Source organism: Oryza sativa, chromosome 2 (genome assembly GCF_034140825.1).
Source record: "Oryza sativa Japonica Group chromosome 2, ASM3414082v1".
In the NCBI taxonomy this organism is placed as follows: Eukaryota; Viridiplantae; Streptophyta; class Magnoliopsida; order Poales; family Poaceae; genus Oryza; species Oryza sativa.
Window position 1 is genome coordinate 5,424,966 of NC_089036.1, and position 12,978 is coordinate 5,437,943.

A 12,978-nucleotide genomic window follows, 5' to 3' on the forward strand; every position below is an offset into this window, starting at 1 on the left:
TAACCATACCATAAGCCGTATAAGGAACAAACAAAGAATGATCACATGAGCTCTGTCTAAATCTAGCTTAATTCATCATGGCCATCTTGAATTTTGCAAATCAACGTTCTCGGTGCTTGTTTGAGACCATACAAGGCTTTCTTCAATCGGCAAACAAGAGGAATTGCTATGAGATTCGTGCGTACAAAAGGTGATTTGCACCAGGGTTTCCCAAACCGCCGGGGCCGGGGTTACCGCGCGGTAACCACAGTTAACCGTGAAAAACCATGCAAAATTTATCAAAAATTCAAATTATTTTTTAAATTTATTTGAATTTAAGAAGGTTACCGCGGTATTTATATTACCATACACCCGCGGTAAACCTAGTAACCGCGCGGTTACCGACGGTAAGTCGAACCCTGATTTGCACCCAGTAAAACATTTTGTTGTGTTTTTACTTTTGCTTTTACCAGATAGCTTGCTACCACGTACTAGCATAGCCCTGCAATACATGCAGCATGCACGAGTGGTTTCACCAGCTCACCTCCAAAATCCAAACCAAAATTTTGGCCTCAACGTTCTGAACCGTTCGATCATGCGACCAACATTACATCGATTTTCACATCCAGCATTGCATGCCAAAATCACTGAGACAATGACGACTTCAAATAAGTTCTTATTGTAACTGGAGAACATTAATTACATCCCTTCTGTAAAGCTCAGGGAAGCATACCTTATTAGTATTTTTACCATCACTAAGCACTAAAATATAGATGTAACTAGCTAGATACATTGCCTCATTGCATGCTTTCTTCAGAGATTATTGACACACTGATGAGATGAAAGCAGGCTATCCTCTATATGTTGGATCATGGAAGTGCAGGCAGAACCTTCCCAGTGCAGGTTCCGAATCCGACATTGTAGCCTTCACCCTGTAAAAACATGTAGATGGATGGCATCAAGATAGAGCATGGAATCTTCAAAGATATTTGTTTTAGACGAAAAGAGCTCTAAATTTGGTTTGATCAAGACTTATGAGATTGCTGTACCTTGCAACAAGCTGTCAAGATGACCTCATCCCCATCTTCTAGGAACTTGCGGGTCGAGTTTCCAACTGATATCTCCTTCTGCCCATTCCATGTTAGCTCCAGCAAACATCCCAAAGATTCTGTCTCCTGAAAGAAGGCAGATGTTTAGTTGTAAACATGCACGATAACTTCTAGATTGGTATGTTTATGGTGATATTTGAAATGGTTATTCCATACAGGTCCGCTTAGTGTGCCAGTTGCAAACATATCCCCTGGTCTCAGATTGCATCCATTAACAGTGTGGTGTGCTAGTTGCTGTGTTAAAGTCCAATACCTGGGAAAAAATAGTTACAGTAAGGACAAAGCTAACAAATACATATGGTAATGAAACGGCAATCGGAAAACAGGAAGCATCCTTACAGATGCTTGAAGTTACTCTTTGCAACCATTGATGGTTCACTTTGCTCCTTGGGCTTAATCCAGACCTTACAGAAAATGAAATGCAGTAATAATCATCAGTTTATGTTTTAATCAAATATCTATTAATATAAAAATATAAAAGAAGAAATGCCATGAGAAAATCCTACCTCAAGAGGAATATCGTAGTTTACGTGGTTCTTTTCAGCTAAGTAAGGCAAAGGTTCAGGTTCCTGCCACGCAAAGCAATTTAATTTATCCATAGAACAATAAAATGATGATTCTCAAGGAAAATATGGTTAACTATATACTATAATACTAAGACATGCTCACCTGCTTAGGAGCTTCACAGGTGAAAGGCTTTAGGGCATCCATAGTAACGATCCAGGGTGATACTGTGGTACCTAAAAATCACAAAGTAGGAAGGAAACATGTTACATTGACGAAAGATAAAAGCATAGTCCATTGCGGAAATCATGGAAGAATCCACTCAAGTAATTGTCGAGGCCACAGTAGAAATATGATCATGAGCATTTGTAAAAACTAAGCAATAAATGTGCAGGAAACTTTTCAACAGAGAGTGGTGTATTAGTGAACATGGCATAAGTATAACTGAAAAGGCATCAGGTGTCTTACTGAAACTTTTCCCAAGGAAAGGTCCAAGAGGTATAGTTTCCCAAGCTTGGATATCTCTGGCTGCAATATTATACAAAACTCAGTTTAACCAAAGTATGCAACTGATCTGAACGAAAACTGAAAAGAATACCTACCACTCCAATCATTCATTATCATTAGGCCAAAGATATGTTCTTCAGCATCATTAATATCGATAGGTTTTCCCAATTCATTCCCTGGTCCAACAATGGCTGCCTGAAAGCAACAAGCCAACAAAGCGTTATGATATATTTGATCCAGGGGAAATGAAAATATCTATAACTAATTACATACGGCCAGATTTTATACCACAATGACAACCAACAGCTCAAATTTAACAAACATGCAACAGGTATGTCAATAACAGTTCAAGAATACCAAATACTGTGAGTCAAGAGGTTTGTAAGAAACTAACCATCTCAAGTTCAAAATCAAGCTTCTTAGAAGGACCAAAATAAGGTCGAGAATCTCCTGTTGGATGGCCTTGCCCTCTAAAAGGCAGAGAAAGAGGACATTATTGACATATCAATTGGATATTATGACAAAAATAAAATGTAATATACTACACATATGTATCCATCTACAATACATCACTGCATGCAACAAAAAGTTGAATGCAGCAAACATCATCGAATATAGTGAATTATTTGAAAGAGGGCATTGAGAGCAATAATTAAGCAAAATAGACACTTCAGACTTCAGAGGTTATGTAAAACTAGAAACAGCTACCCGCTATCCAATAACACTAATATATTCAATCATTCAAACAATAGTAATAAAACTATCTCGTAATCTGACAGGAATTTGATAACTATCCGAATCTATGGGATGCGTACTTGGGTCGAATGATGTCTGTTCCAGATACAATCACAGAGGATGCACGACCATGATAACCTACTGGAAGCTGAAACCTGATGAAGCAAACATACATTGCAGATTAGTGTTTATGTCAAAACCCAAGTCTCAAGTCTCAGCACAAGGCATGGTCAAGAAAATACATTACCAATTTGGGTTGACTGGGGTCTGTGGCCCACGGAAGATGAACCCACAATTCCTTGCATGGTGCACAGAACAAAAGAAGTCGGTGTAGTCTCCTACCGTGATTGGCAGAAGCATCTCTGTGTCGCTCTAAATGATAAAAACAGAGAAGTTAGTGATTTCATAAATGGTCATCCTGTTTCTCGTAACAAAGAAAAGAGTAGTTGATCAAGCTCACCATGGGAACAAGGCACTTCTTCTTCAAGGCCTCGTTGTCACGCAAAACCGGCTCATCAGCTGCAAAGATTAGAGAACCCATTAAAAAAAAGTGTAAGTCTACCTCAGGATCTCATAATTCTTGGATAGTTTTGAACATAGGCGGTTAATCGATACTTTCAGTTTTGAACATAGGCGGTTAATCGATACTTTCTTGCATCATGATACATTGGCACAACATAGTACTAACAACACAACTACAGGTAGAATTACTCATCAGCATCAGAATTTGGGGGGCAGAAGCCGCGCTACTCATCGTGCATTACTAACAGCATAGTAGACTACTACAAGATATTGGGAATTTGAAGTGAGCAGCTAAAGTGTGAAACCTGAGAGGATCTTCTGCAGCGTGGCGCGCGCCTCCTTCCAGGCCGGACGCCCCATCCCCAGGAACATGTTGAGCGTTTCCTGCATGCACACGAAACAAATCTAAAAATTACTACTACTTGTAACCACCAAAAATCACAGTGGAATCAACCACCCAAATCTCCAATCTCCGCGCCGCGCAAATTGCTGCTAAGCTTAGCTCACCACCAGCAGATCAACCGCAACACAAGACGAGTAGGTAAGGTAAGGTAGGTAAGGTAGGCAGGGTGCGGACCTGGCGGAAGCAGGGGGAGGCGGAGAGGAGGGGCCCGTGGAAGAGGCCCGCGTCGGAGACGGCGGCGAGGTCGAGCGCGAAGTCCCCGATGGCGACGGCCGGGCGCGGCGGCTCCGGCTCCGGCGAGCCCCTGCGGCGGAAGACCCCGAAGGGGAGGTTCTGGATGGGGAAGTGCGACCCCGGCGCCACCTCCACGAACGACCTCAGCGGCGACCGCGACCCCTCCGCCATTGCCGACTCCTCTCTCGTCTCGTGTCGTGTCGTGTCGTGTCGTGGCGCAGATGAACAGTGGAAGAGCGAGGCGAGGCGAGGAGAGGAGGAAGAAGAGGCCGCAATAAATAGGCGCAGATGAACGGAAGCGGCGCCGGATACTAGCACAACGATATGAAGTGTCCTACACTCCTACTACTGGTAAAAAAGAAAAAGAAAAATTAGCTGCGTGATTTATCCAAAAAAAAAAAAGGAGCCATGTACGATCAGGTCTCTTTCTATGGACTCTATAAAGTATTAAGGCTGCGCCCCCACACTCGCACCCTTTTTAAACTACTAAACGGTATATTTTTTTACAAAAAATTTCTATACGAAAGTTGCTTAAAAAATCATATTAATCTATTTTTGAAAAAAATTAGCAAATACTTAATTAATCACGTGCTAATCGCTGCTCCGTTCCGAACGCAGCCTAAAGCCTCATCGATTATCCACATTTTCTCTAATAATTTTAAACGGTTTATTGAGAAATACAAATTAATTCATAGGTGAAACTTTGATATATTTGTTTGTAGCTAAAAAGGAATTACGTTGAAAATATTTTAAGATCAACTTTAAAATTAAGTTCGAAAATTCAAACTTTGGTTTTTTTCTTTAGCTTATTAGATCAACCGATGAAGCTCTTACTCTCTCCATCCAAAAGTTTAGAACTTAAGTATTTCTATTGCCATTCATTAAGACTAAGAAAAAAAGTTATCATGCATATAAGAGCAAGTTTAATAAGGGACTTATTGTTTAGGTTATGCTTATACTTATGGTTATAAGCCAAAATTTTAATTTTAGAACTTGATTTTGAATTTGATCTTTTTGTTTTCTCATCGTAGTTTATTTTACAACATTTGGTTTTGAATTGTTAAGAACACACAAATAAAACTTTTACTCATAAATGATTTATATTTGCAAATAAGTGATTCGAATAAGCATATGAATAAGCGAAACAATGGGATTGTAAGTAAAGCTAACTATTGGTTATTAGTTCATATTAGAGCTATCATGCATAATAGATTAACTATAAGTTTCACTTTATTTTTTTCTCTCGCTATAATTTTAATGTGATATTTTGGAGCATGTGTAGAACTAGCTTTTGCATTAGAGCCAACACCCATCATTTTTCTTTACCTCTTTCACATTAGCTTATAGTTGGTTTATATAGCCCACTATTATCCTTGCTCTAACAAAGATCAAGAGCTATACTATGTATGTAACCAATGGGCATTAAAAATGTTGCTTGGGTTCCGATCAACAATTTAATCTAGTATTGTAAAAAGAAAAGACAATCTCTTCATTTCAGTCTTATGTACTTAAAGTCTATAAATATGTCTATTTTATTTAGAAAAACTAAACAAATAGAATATGTATAAAACTTTTGGATGGAGGGAGTAGTAATAGATTTAAATGCTTTTGGATATAGTCACGGTAAAAATATAGCACCATATTCTTTAATTTGATTTCAGCTTGGTTTCCCCCGTGTGATCACTTTTATGTATGTTTTGAAACTCTCCTATCTTCTCTTTCGAGCACATAATTGATTGGTTTTTACAAGACTAACTATAATATAAGTATAATATAAGTATTAAAATTTACATGTAACTATAGTGTAAATACATATAATTTGTACCGTAAAAGAATTAATTATATTTGGTGCCACAAATAGAGTTAGCCTACATGGTTATGTTTCGATGAAGGCATGACGAGGGTCTAAATAGAGACATGGTCTTGTAGGATTTTTTTTTCTGGTTTATCTAAAACGTTTGTGTGGATTTTTGTGGTGTCAAAACTCAAAACTATCCAAGGATTATGAAGCTTAATTTAACCGTCTCTAAACTTTTGAATTTTAATTTAACTTCGATAAATTTACACAGTGTCATGTAGAGCCGTTGTAAACAAAGGATTTTCCTATTAATAATTGGGCCAACCTACCAAATAGTAGGGTTTTTCGCACGGTACGGGAGTAGGTCTCTCCATCTAGGAAAAGCAAAAGCTGGACGATCGAGAGAAAGTAGGCTCATATTCCGGTTCAAGTAAAGTAATTTACGGTACAACTGCTGTGCTCATACTTCTAGGTTAGTTATCTCTTTGGTAAAAAAAAGCTCATCATACATGCATAGTGTAATAAAAATCACTTGAGTTTTTTTTTTCAGAAAAGGTTGAAGTACAGAAGAATGGAAGTAGAGTTCAATTCAGATAATTCTTGTTGACGCACACGAATACACGGTCGTTGCTACTGAGAAAAGGACACAAAGAGTAGAATTCTTGTTATGCTCTTGTGCGCTAGCTAGGAACACATTTATCTTTTTGTTAACTTATTGGCAACAACCAAAATTTAAAATTTACAACACTCCCTTATAATATTTGACGTTGGTTTGAACTAGCCAACATCTTCAAATATAACGAAACAAAGAGGGCTTTTTAAAACCATCAATGACAAGTTTTTTTTTCTATGAATCACTTTTGATCGCTACACAGATTTTTTTCCCACTACCTGCTTAATTCAAACGGTTTTGAAGAATTTTAAGAATTTAACTGATTTCTATGAGAATTTGTAAAACCTTTTCGTTTAAAAAGGGGTCATCATGAACTGTTTTAGAAGGAAAAGAAAAACAATTTCTTCTCCCATGCTTGGAGAGAGAAATCGCGGCTACATGTGAGGGCTCAGCACGAATGAGTGACGTGCCAGGTTGCCAACCGCCCGGCACCACACGCACCGGCGATCCGATCCATCCATCCATCCAGCCAGCCAGCCTACGTGTCCAGATTCTTCTAGAAGATATCATCATCCACACAACAAACCAAACCAAAATTTCCTTTTAGGGCTCCCTTCAATTGGAGGATTTGCATAGAAATTTTGGAGGATTTAATTTTCTAAGAATTTTTTCCTATGAAACCCTTTGATTCATAGGAAAGTATAGGAAATTTTCCTTAGGATTGTATTCATATAGCTCAATTTCATAGGAAAATAAGCAAGAGGTTCAACCTCTTGAAAACTATCCTTTGCTTTGTTTGTTTCCTATGGTGCTATCAAAGGGACCCTCTTCATATTTCCTGTGTTTTCCATTCCTGTAGGATTAGGAAAACACGCCACTTCAATTCCTACGTTTTTCCTATTTCTGTGTTTTTCCTATCCTGCGTTTCAAAAGGGCCCTTAACCAAACGAGCCCCAGCAACAAACTCTGATCTAGTCTTGTATGGTTGGCAAGGCACGCTCTATAGCCAACTTCAACTTATAGCCTGTTACTTCCTCCGTTGCACAACATAAGTCATAATGTGGGAAATGCTAGAATGACTTACATTGTGAAACGGAGGAAGTAAGATGGACGTCGTTTTGAACCATATCATTTTTTCAAAAAAAATGACAAATATATGGATGTATTTAGTTTGTTACCAAACGTTGGTAATGCCTACAGAATTTTGACAATAACACATTTAATCTATTCTACTGAAATTTGATAATGTTAACTTACAAAAATTTTGTCATTGCCAAATTTTGAAAAAGTTTATTTTGCATCAATCTAGCCCTTAAACACTTCTGTCATCCAGTCTGCCTGTTGCAAAATCAGTCTCAGGCATTTTCAGCCTCACATGTAAAACAAAATTACAAATACATCATCTCTATGTACGAGGTAATTCACAATCCAGCGAGACAATATATGAATTTATGATTTAACTTAAGATAAAATTGAAAACAAAAAAAAAAAGATACTCCTCCGAGTCACAAAATTAGCAAACACAAGAACAATGGGGCATGCCGCACACAGGGTGAAAAAATGACTGAAATCTCAGCTTCTGCTCAGTGCACGCGGATGGTGCCTCCCGGTGTTTGTGCAGGGAAAAAAAAAATCTCTGTGGATGTTCAGCTACAGCTCTTCAGGCAAAACAGACAGGGTGCTGTTAGAAACAACTAAGGAGGGCACGAGAACAGCAGCGACGTGTTGGTTCCACCAAACCCAAAGGAATTCGAGATGGCAGCTCGGATAGGCATCTTCTTTGGGGAAGATAGAGGCATGAACGCGCCTTCAAACAGCGTGTCTGGTTTTTCTAGATTAAGTGTCGGTGGAGCGATGCCCTGAAAATCGAAGATAAAATGTTATGCAGAGAACTCCTGAACTCAAACTGTTGGTGGTCAGTAACTGTAGACAACATACATGGTGGATGGCTAATACGGTGAAGATTGCTTCCACTGACCCAGCTGCCCCAAGCAGATGACCAATTGCTCCCTGAAGAATGTTGTGCCATTTGTCGTGAATGGGAGACGAAGGAATTGTGATGAATTAGTTGCACATGAGTGTGGGGGCTATACCTTTGTTGAGGACAATGCAAGACCACCTGATGTTGCATGGTCACCAAAGACAGATTTGATTGCATTAGCCTCTACAGCATCACCTAATTGTGGTTCAAATCAAACCATCACCTTTTATCATTATAGCTACAGATGACGTAGAACCAAGAACATGGCTTATAATGAAAAATATATATATGAAAAAACAGAAGTGCTGTCAGTCCAGATGAGGCTTGTCAGTCTGACTGTGCCACTTACCAAGAGGAGTTGAGGTCGCATGTGCATTCAGATAATCGATTTGATCTGCCTGAAGGCCTGACTAGAATAAGAGGAAGAACATTATCAGAATGTACCATAAATAGCCATGATGCATTTTACAGTTCCTTAACAACAATGTCAAATTTCTAAAATGTGCCACACAAAAAATCACAAAGGTGTATGACATTGCACCTGATCCAAAGCTCGTTTCATGGCTAAGGTAGCACCTCTACCATCATTTTGTGGCTGAGTTATGTGGTGTGCGTCACCTGAAAGAGTCATTCACAATGAAAGGCATCCTAACGACAGAATAAACAAAACTCTTTGTGGAATAGGAGGATACCAGACATTCCATAGCCTCTCACTTCTGCATAAATTTTTGCCCCACGTTCTTTTGCATGATCAAGTGCCTACAGAAGAGTATATGGTTAACCCTCTTAAGGTCAAATAAGATGAACTAAATGACACTTTCCAGACATAGAAAAAAATGCATACACGATAGAGAAAAAGAATTAGAATATTAAGGGATCAATAAGTGGATATGTGAGTCAAACTGATCATAAGACAGATCAAAGTATTAAATGGCTGATATTAAACTACACTCAACCAGAAACTTCAGAACGAAGGTGTAAAATACCAACATTTTTCTGAACTCACCTCCAACACCATAACTCCACAACCTTCACCAATCCTATTAATTATTTTGAAACAAAGATAAGAATAGCCACACATGAAAAAGGAAAAAAAGAAAGGGGGTATGATTTGATAAAGGATGACATACACAAATCCATCTCTACCACAATCAAATGGCCTGGAAGCCGCTTGAGGAAGAGAGTTATATTTTGTAGACAATGCTCTTAATCTGAAAAACAAATAACATCACAATGAAATAAGATAAGGTTGGCCACACTAATCAGAGGAGCAGACGCAATAGGGAATAGGGAACACTGAAAAATTAGAGATAAAGTTTGCATATGGATATTTATGGACCATGGGTGTTTTGTGTACATAGTTGGTTGAGGTCCCCTATTACTTCCTACAGCCATAATGTGAAAGGTATACCATATAACCTAAATAAAGCATTGAAAAAACTTACAGCATTTGCATAAAGAGAGCATATAAAAGAGTATTATGGAACATTAGTAAAACAAAACAAGAACAAAGATGCTTACCTAGAAAATCCAGCTATAGACAAAGCATCAATGCTGGACTCTGTTCCACCAGCCACCATTACATCCGCGTCTCCAAATTGAATCATCCGTGTAGCATCACCAATAGAGTGGGCACCTGTGGCACAAGCTGTCACAGCAGCATGGTTTGGACCCTAAGTTTGAACCATTAATTATCTGAATTAGCATCCATGTACGAAATGAATTATAGAATGAAAAGCCTGAACTATGGCATATGACAATTCACCTGGAAACCATATCTCATGCTGACATGACCGGATGCCATGTTAATCAAAATCTTGGGAATGAAATATGGACTGAGGCGACGTAGACGCTGTGCCATAATAAAAATAAATTTCAAATTTCAGTGCTGAAGTTACTGGAAGATTGTCGTTTACATTGCAAGTCACCTATGGCACTGCTTAGCAAAAGCATAAAAGAATGATGACGAGTAGAGAGTTCAGCACGTAGAAACACAATAGCGGTCAAGATAAATCATCTAGAAATATAGAAATCCAACTGCCATATCTGCCACAATAGCTAATAATACCAATAGAAAAAAAAATAAAAGAGTGTGGATACAAACATTTTCAAGTATCATCTGCGATGCATCTAAAATGTCTGAGATGCTTCCAATCCCTCCACCGATTGAGACTCCCTGATACAACTCCAATCAGACACCGCAATTCAGAAACACATAAAAAAAATATATAGTTCATACCAACAGCAGTTTGTACCGTTCTTTCCTTCTTCTCATCTTCTGAAGGCAACCAATTTGCATCTCTTAAAGCCTCATCAGCTGCACATAGAGCATAGGCTATAAATCCGGATATAGATTTATTGTCCTGGAAACAAGAAGGTCAATCAACAGTTCAAACATCAAAGCATGATACAGAGTTTAACCATATGAGCTATTCAGCACCGCCATTACATGTTTACAGCCATGCAAACAACATTCTGTCAGAATATTTTGGCTCCTAGTAGGAGAAGGAAAAAAATGGCAGAAGTAATTCTATCTACACATTTTGTTCCAAACTAGGACGTGCATATTTCTATAAGTATGCAATGAAAATATGAGTGGGAGCACAAATTAACAAAAAAAAAAAAGGAAAGGAAAACATTGAGAAATCAAGACACTTGTCACTCCTGGTGGCACTCAAGATAAGGTCATTGCCATTGTACAGCCTACCAGGAACAACATTAGTTTTTGTATTATGATGATCTATCACATTACTAGCAGAAAAATCGTGTTGGATAAAGAATTATAGATAACCTCAAATAGGAAAAGTGGTGCTAGAGGTAGTATGGGCAATCAATATCTATGTACATATTGGCCATGAAATGCGGTTAAACTTATCATCGCCACAAAATGGGGTGAAATTATGATGTAAGGACAGAGCAAAAGTTGCATTCCTATATATTTGCAAGACCTAAACGTTCTCCAATTTTAGCATCCAACAAGGCCTGAACAAATCACTCCACTCCTCAGTGCTTGAATCCCAATGCAGCACAGAAAGCAATCTACTGCACCAATCCAATCTCGCATTAACAACTAGTAGAAGCACATTAACAAAGCATTGGAATTATTAGGGCTAATGAAGCAACGGTGAGTATGATAAGCAACCTTAGTCCAAGCCTCCTCGTCGAACTCGGCGTCGCCCTTCCCGCGCGGCACGGGGGCGGCGACCCTGGACGGGAGCTGCTCCAGCGTCCTCCCCGCGTCGGCTCCCCCCGGGAGGCGCAGGTCCTCGGCGGCGAGCGCGCGCACCGCGCAGCCGCCGGCCACGAGGCGGTCCCAGGTGGGCCCCACGCCGCGGCCGAGAGGGGTGACGGCCCCGAGCCCCGTGACCACCACGCGGCGCCCCGCGGAGGGGCGCGGCGGGGGGAGCTCAGCCTGCTCCGCGGCCGCCGGAGCCGCCGAGGAGGAGGAGAGCCCACGGCGTAGGCCGAGGCGGAGCGCGCGGCGGAGGCAGCCCATCGCGGCGGCGCCGTCGCAAAGCCGCCGGAGTTCGAAGCAAAGGCGAAGAGTGGAGATGAGTCCTCTCGACTGTTTTCCGTTTCGAGCAGTTTACAGCCGCTGGATGCGTGCATCGAACGGCTAGGATCTATTGATGTACTGCCTTTCTTTTATTATTTTTTTCCCTTTTTCTTCTTTAAATTTAAATATTGTTGGGGCTGAACCAAATTACTTCACTGTGCAAACTATAATTTACCAACCGGCAAACATATTTTACACAATCAACCCTCATCTTGCTATAAACTTTGAGGACAGTTTCAACTAGCAAATCAGCAGTGGAACAACAATAGACACATGCACACAAGACACGGTGATTTACGTGGAAAACCTCTTCGGTATGAGGAGTAAAAAACCATGGGACCAACGATGCACTCCAAGCTTCTGTTATAAACAATAATGGGCACAAATGGAGTCTTCACTAGAACATCTAAATGCACATCGCAACATCAGCTATAACATCAAGTTACACACTTGACATCATCAACATCAACCACCAAAACTAACAAGAGGTATATCAACAAACAAGCAGAGAAATAGCAGATCCTTTTTGGTTCTCAACTGAGATCTCCCAAACCACATATGCAAATTGCACGAAACTTGGTACAAATGATGGCCTATGAGTCATTTCCAAGCTGTCCAAAAAACAACACAATTGAACACCATTTGACCCTTCAAACTGACATTCCACCAAATGTTGCATAATGTAACTGTAGCAACTCGAGCTGATAAACCACTACTCAAATCAGGTACTCTACTCAACCAATCCTTGCATAAACTAGCCAGATTAAAGTGCTCAAAGTAAGGAACAAACTCACCAAGTTTGGTGCCAATTCAATCACGTTTGAACCTCCAATCGCTGACTTGATGAAGATCGGATAAGAGCTACCAAGCTGAACAAACTGTAACTTTTCTTCTCTACTCTCCGCTCTCTCTCTCTCTTGTGTTTTGCTGGTTTTCTTCTCGTCCTCAATGGTTGTTGTTATCTCAACTCTCTCCATGAAAGCTAGGGTTTTTCTTCCTATCACAAAGGATGTGGTAATCTTCACCATTGATCAAGG

At 39.8% G+C, this 12,978-nt stretch overlaps 2 protein-coding genes across 2 annotated transcripts; both read right to left on the reverse strand.

Annotated features, from left to right (window-relative positions):
- Positions 1-627: 627 nt before the first annotated feature.
- On the reverse strand, positions 628-4,241 carry LOC4328618 (fumarylacetoacetase-like). Its single transcript, XM_015767196.3, has 14 exons — positions 3,934-4,241; positions 3,662-3,740; positions 3,295-3,353; positions 3,082-3,206; positions 2,915-2,989; positions 2,494-2,569; positions 2,195-2,294; positions 2,061-2,120; positions 1,758-1,828; positions 1,595-1,657; positions 1,428-1,492; positions 1,245-1,341; positions 1,029-1,154; positions 628-911 (listed from the first exon to the last, which is right to left on the reverse strand). The coding sequence occupies exons 1-14, from the start codon at positions 4,162-4,164 to the stop codon at positions 849-851; spliced, it is 1,290 nt and encodes a 429-aa protein (XP_015622682.1). The 5' UTR covers positions 4,165-4,241; the 3' UTR covers positions 628-848.
- Positions 4,242-7,745: 3,504 nt separating this feature from the next.
- Positions 7,746-11,946, reverse strand: LOC4328619 (3-oxoacyl-[acyl-carrier-protein] synthase, mitochondrial). Its single transcript, XM_015768145.3, has 13 exons — positions 11,528-11,946; positions 10,641-10,748; positions 10,490-10,561; positions 10,151-10,237; positions 9,907-10,058; positions 9,516-9,596; positions 9,392-9,425; positions 9,078-9,144; positions 8,927-9,003; positions 8,735-8,795; positions 8,498-8,580; positions 8,343-8,414; positions 7,746-8,263 (listed from the first exon to the last, which is right to left on the reverse strand). Exons 1-13 carry the CDS (start codon positions 11,879-11,881, stop codon positions 8,099-8,101), a joined length of 1,413 nt encoding a protein of 470 aa, XP_015623631.1. The 5' UTR covers positions 11,882-11,946; the 3' UTR covers positions 7,746-8,098.
- Positions 11,947-12,978: the final 1,032 nt, after the last annotated feature.

Excerpts from the sequence above, each read along its gene's own strand:
- LOC4328618 (XM_015767196.3), bottom strand. The coding sequence starts at position 4,164 with ATGGCGGAGGGGTCGCGGTCGCCGCTGAGGTCGTTCGTGGAGGTGGCG. Across the intron at positions 2,990-3,081 it reads ACCCCAGTCAACCCAAATTG|GTTTCAGCTTCCAGTAGGTT; the intron begins GTAATGTATTTT and ends TTGCTTCATCAG. Across the intron at positions 2,570-2,914 it reads ACAGACATCATTCGACCCAA|AGGGCAAGGCCATCCAACAG; the intron begins GTACGCATCCCA and ends TCTGCCTTTTAG.
- LOC4328619 (XM_015768145.3), bottom strand. The coding sequence starts at position 11,881 with ATGGGCTGCCTCCGCCGCGCGCTCCGCCTCGGCCTACGCCGTGGGCTC. Across the intron at positions 10,562-10,640 it reads ATGAGAAGAAGGAAAGAACG|GGAGTCTCAATCGGTGGAGG; the intron begins GTACAAACTGCT and ends GAGTTGTATCAG. Across the intron at positions 8,415-8,497 it reads TTGCATTGTCCTCAACAAAG|GGAGCAATTGGTCATCTGCT; the intron begins GTATAGCCCCCA and ends AACATTCTTCAG.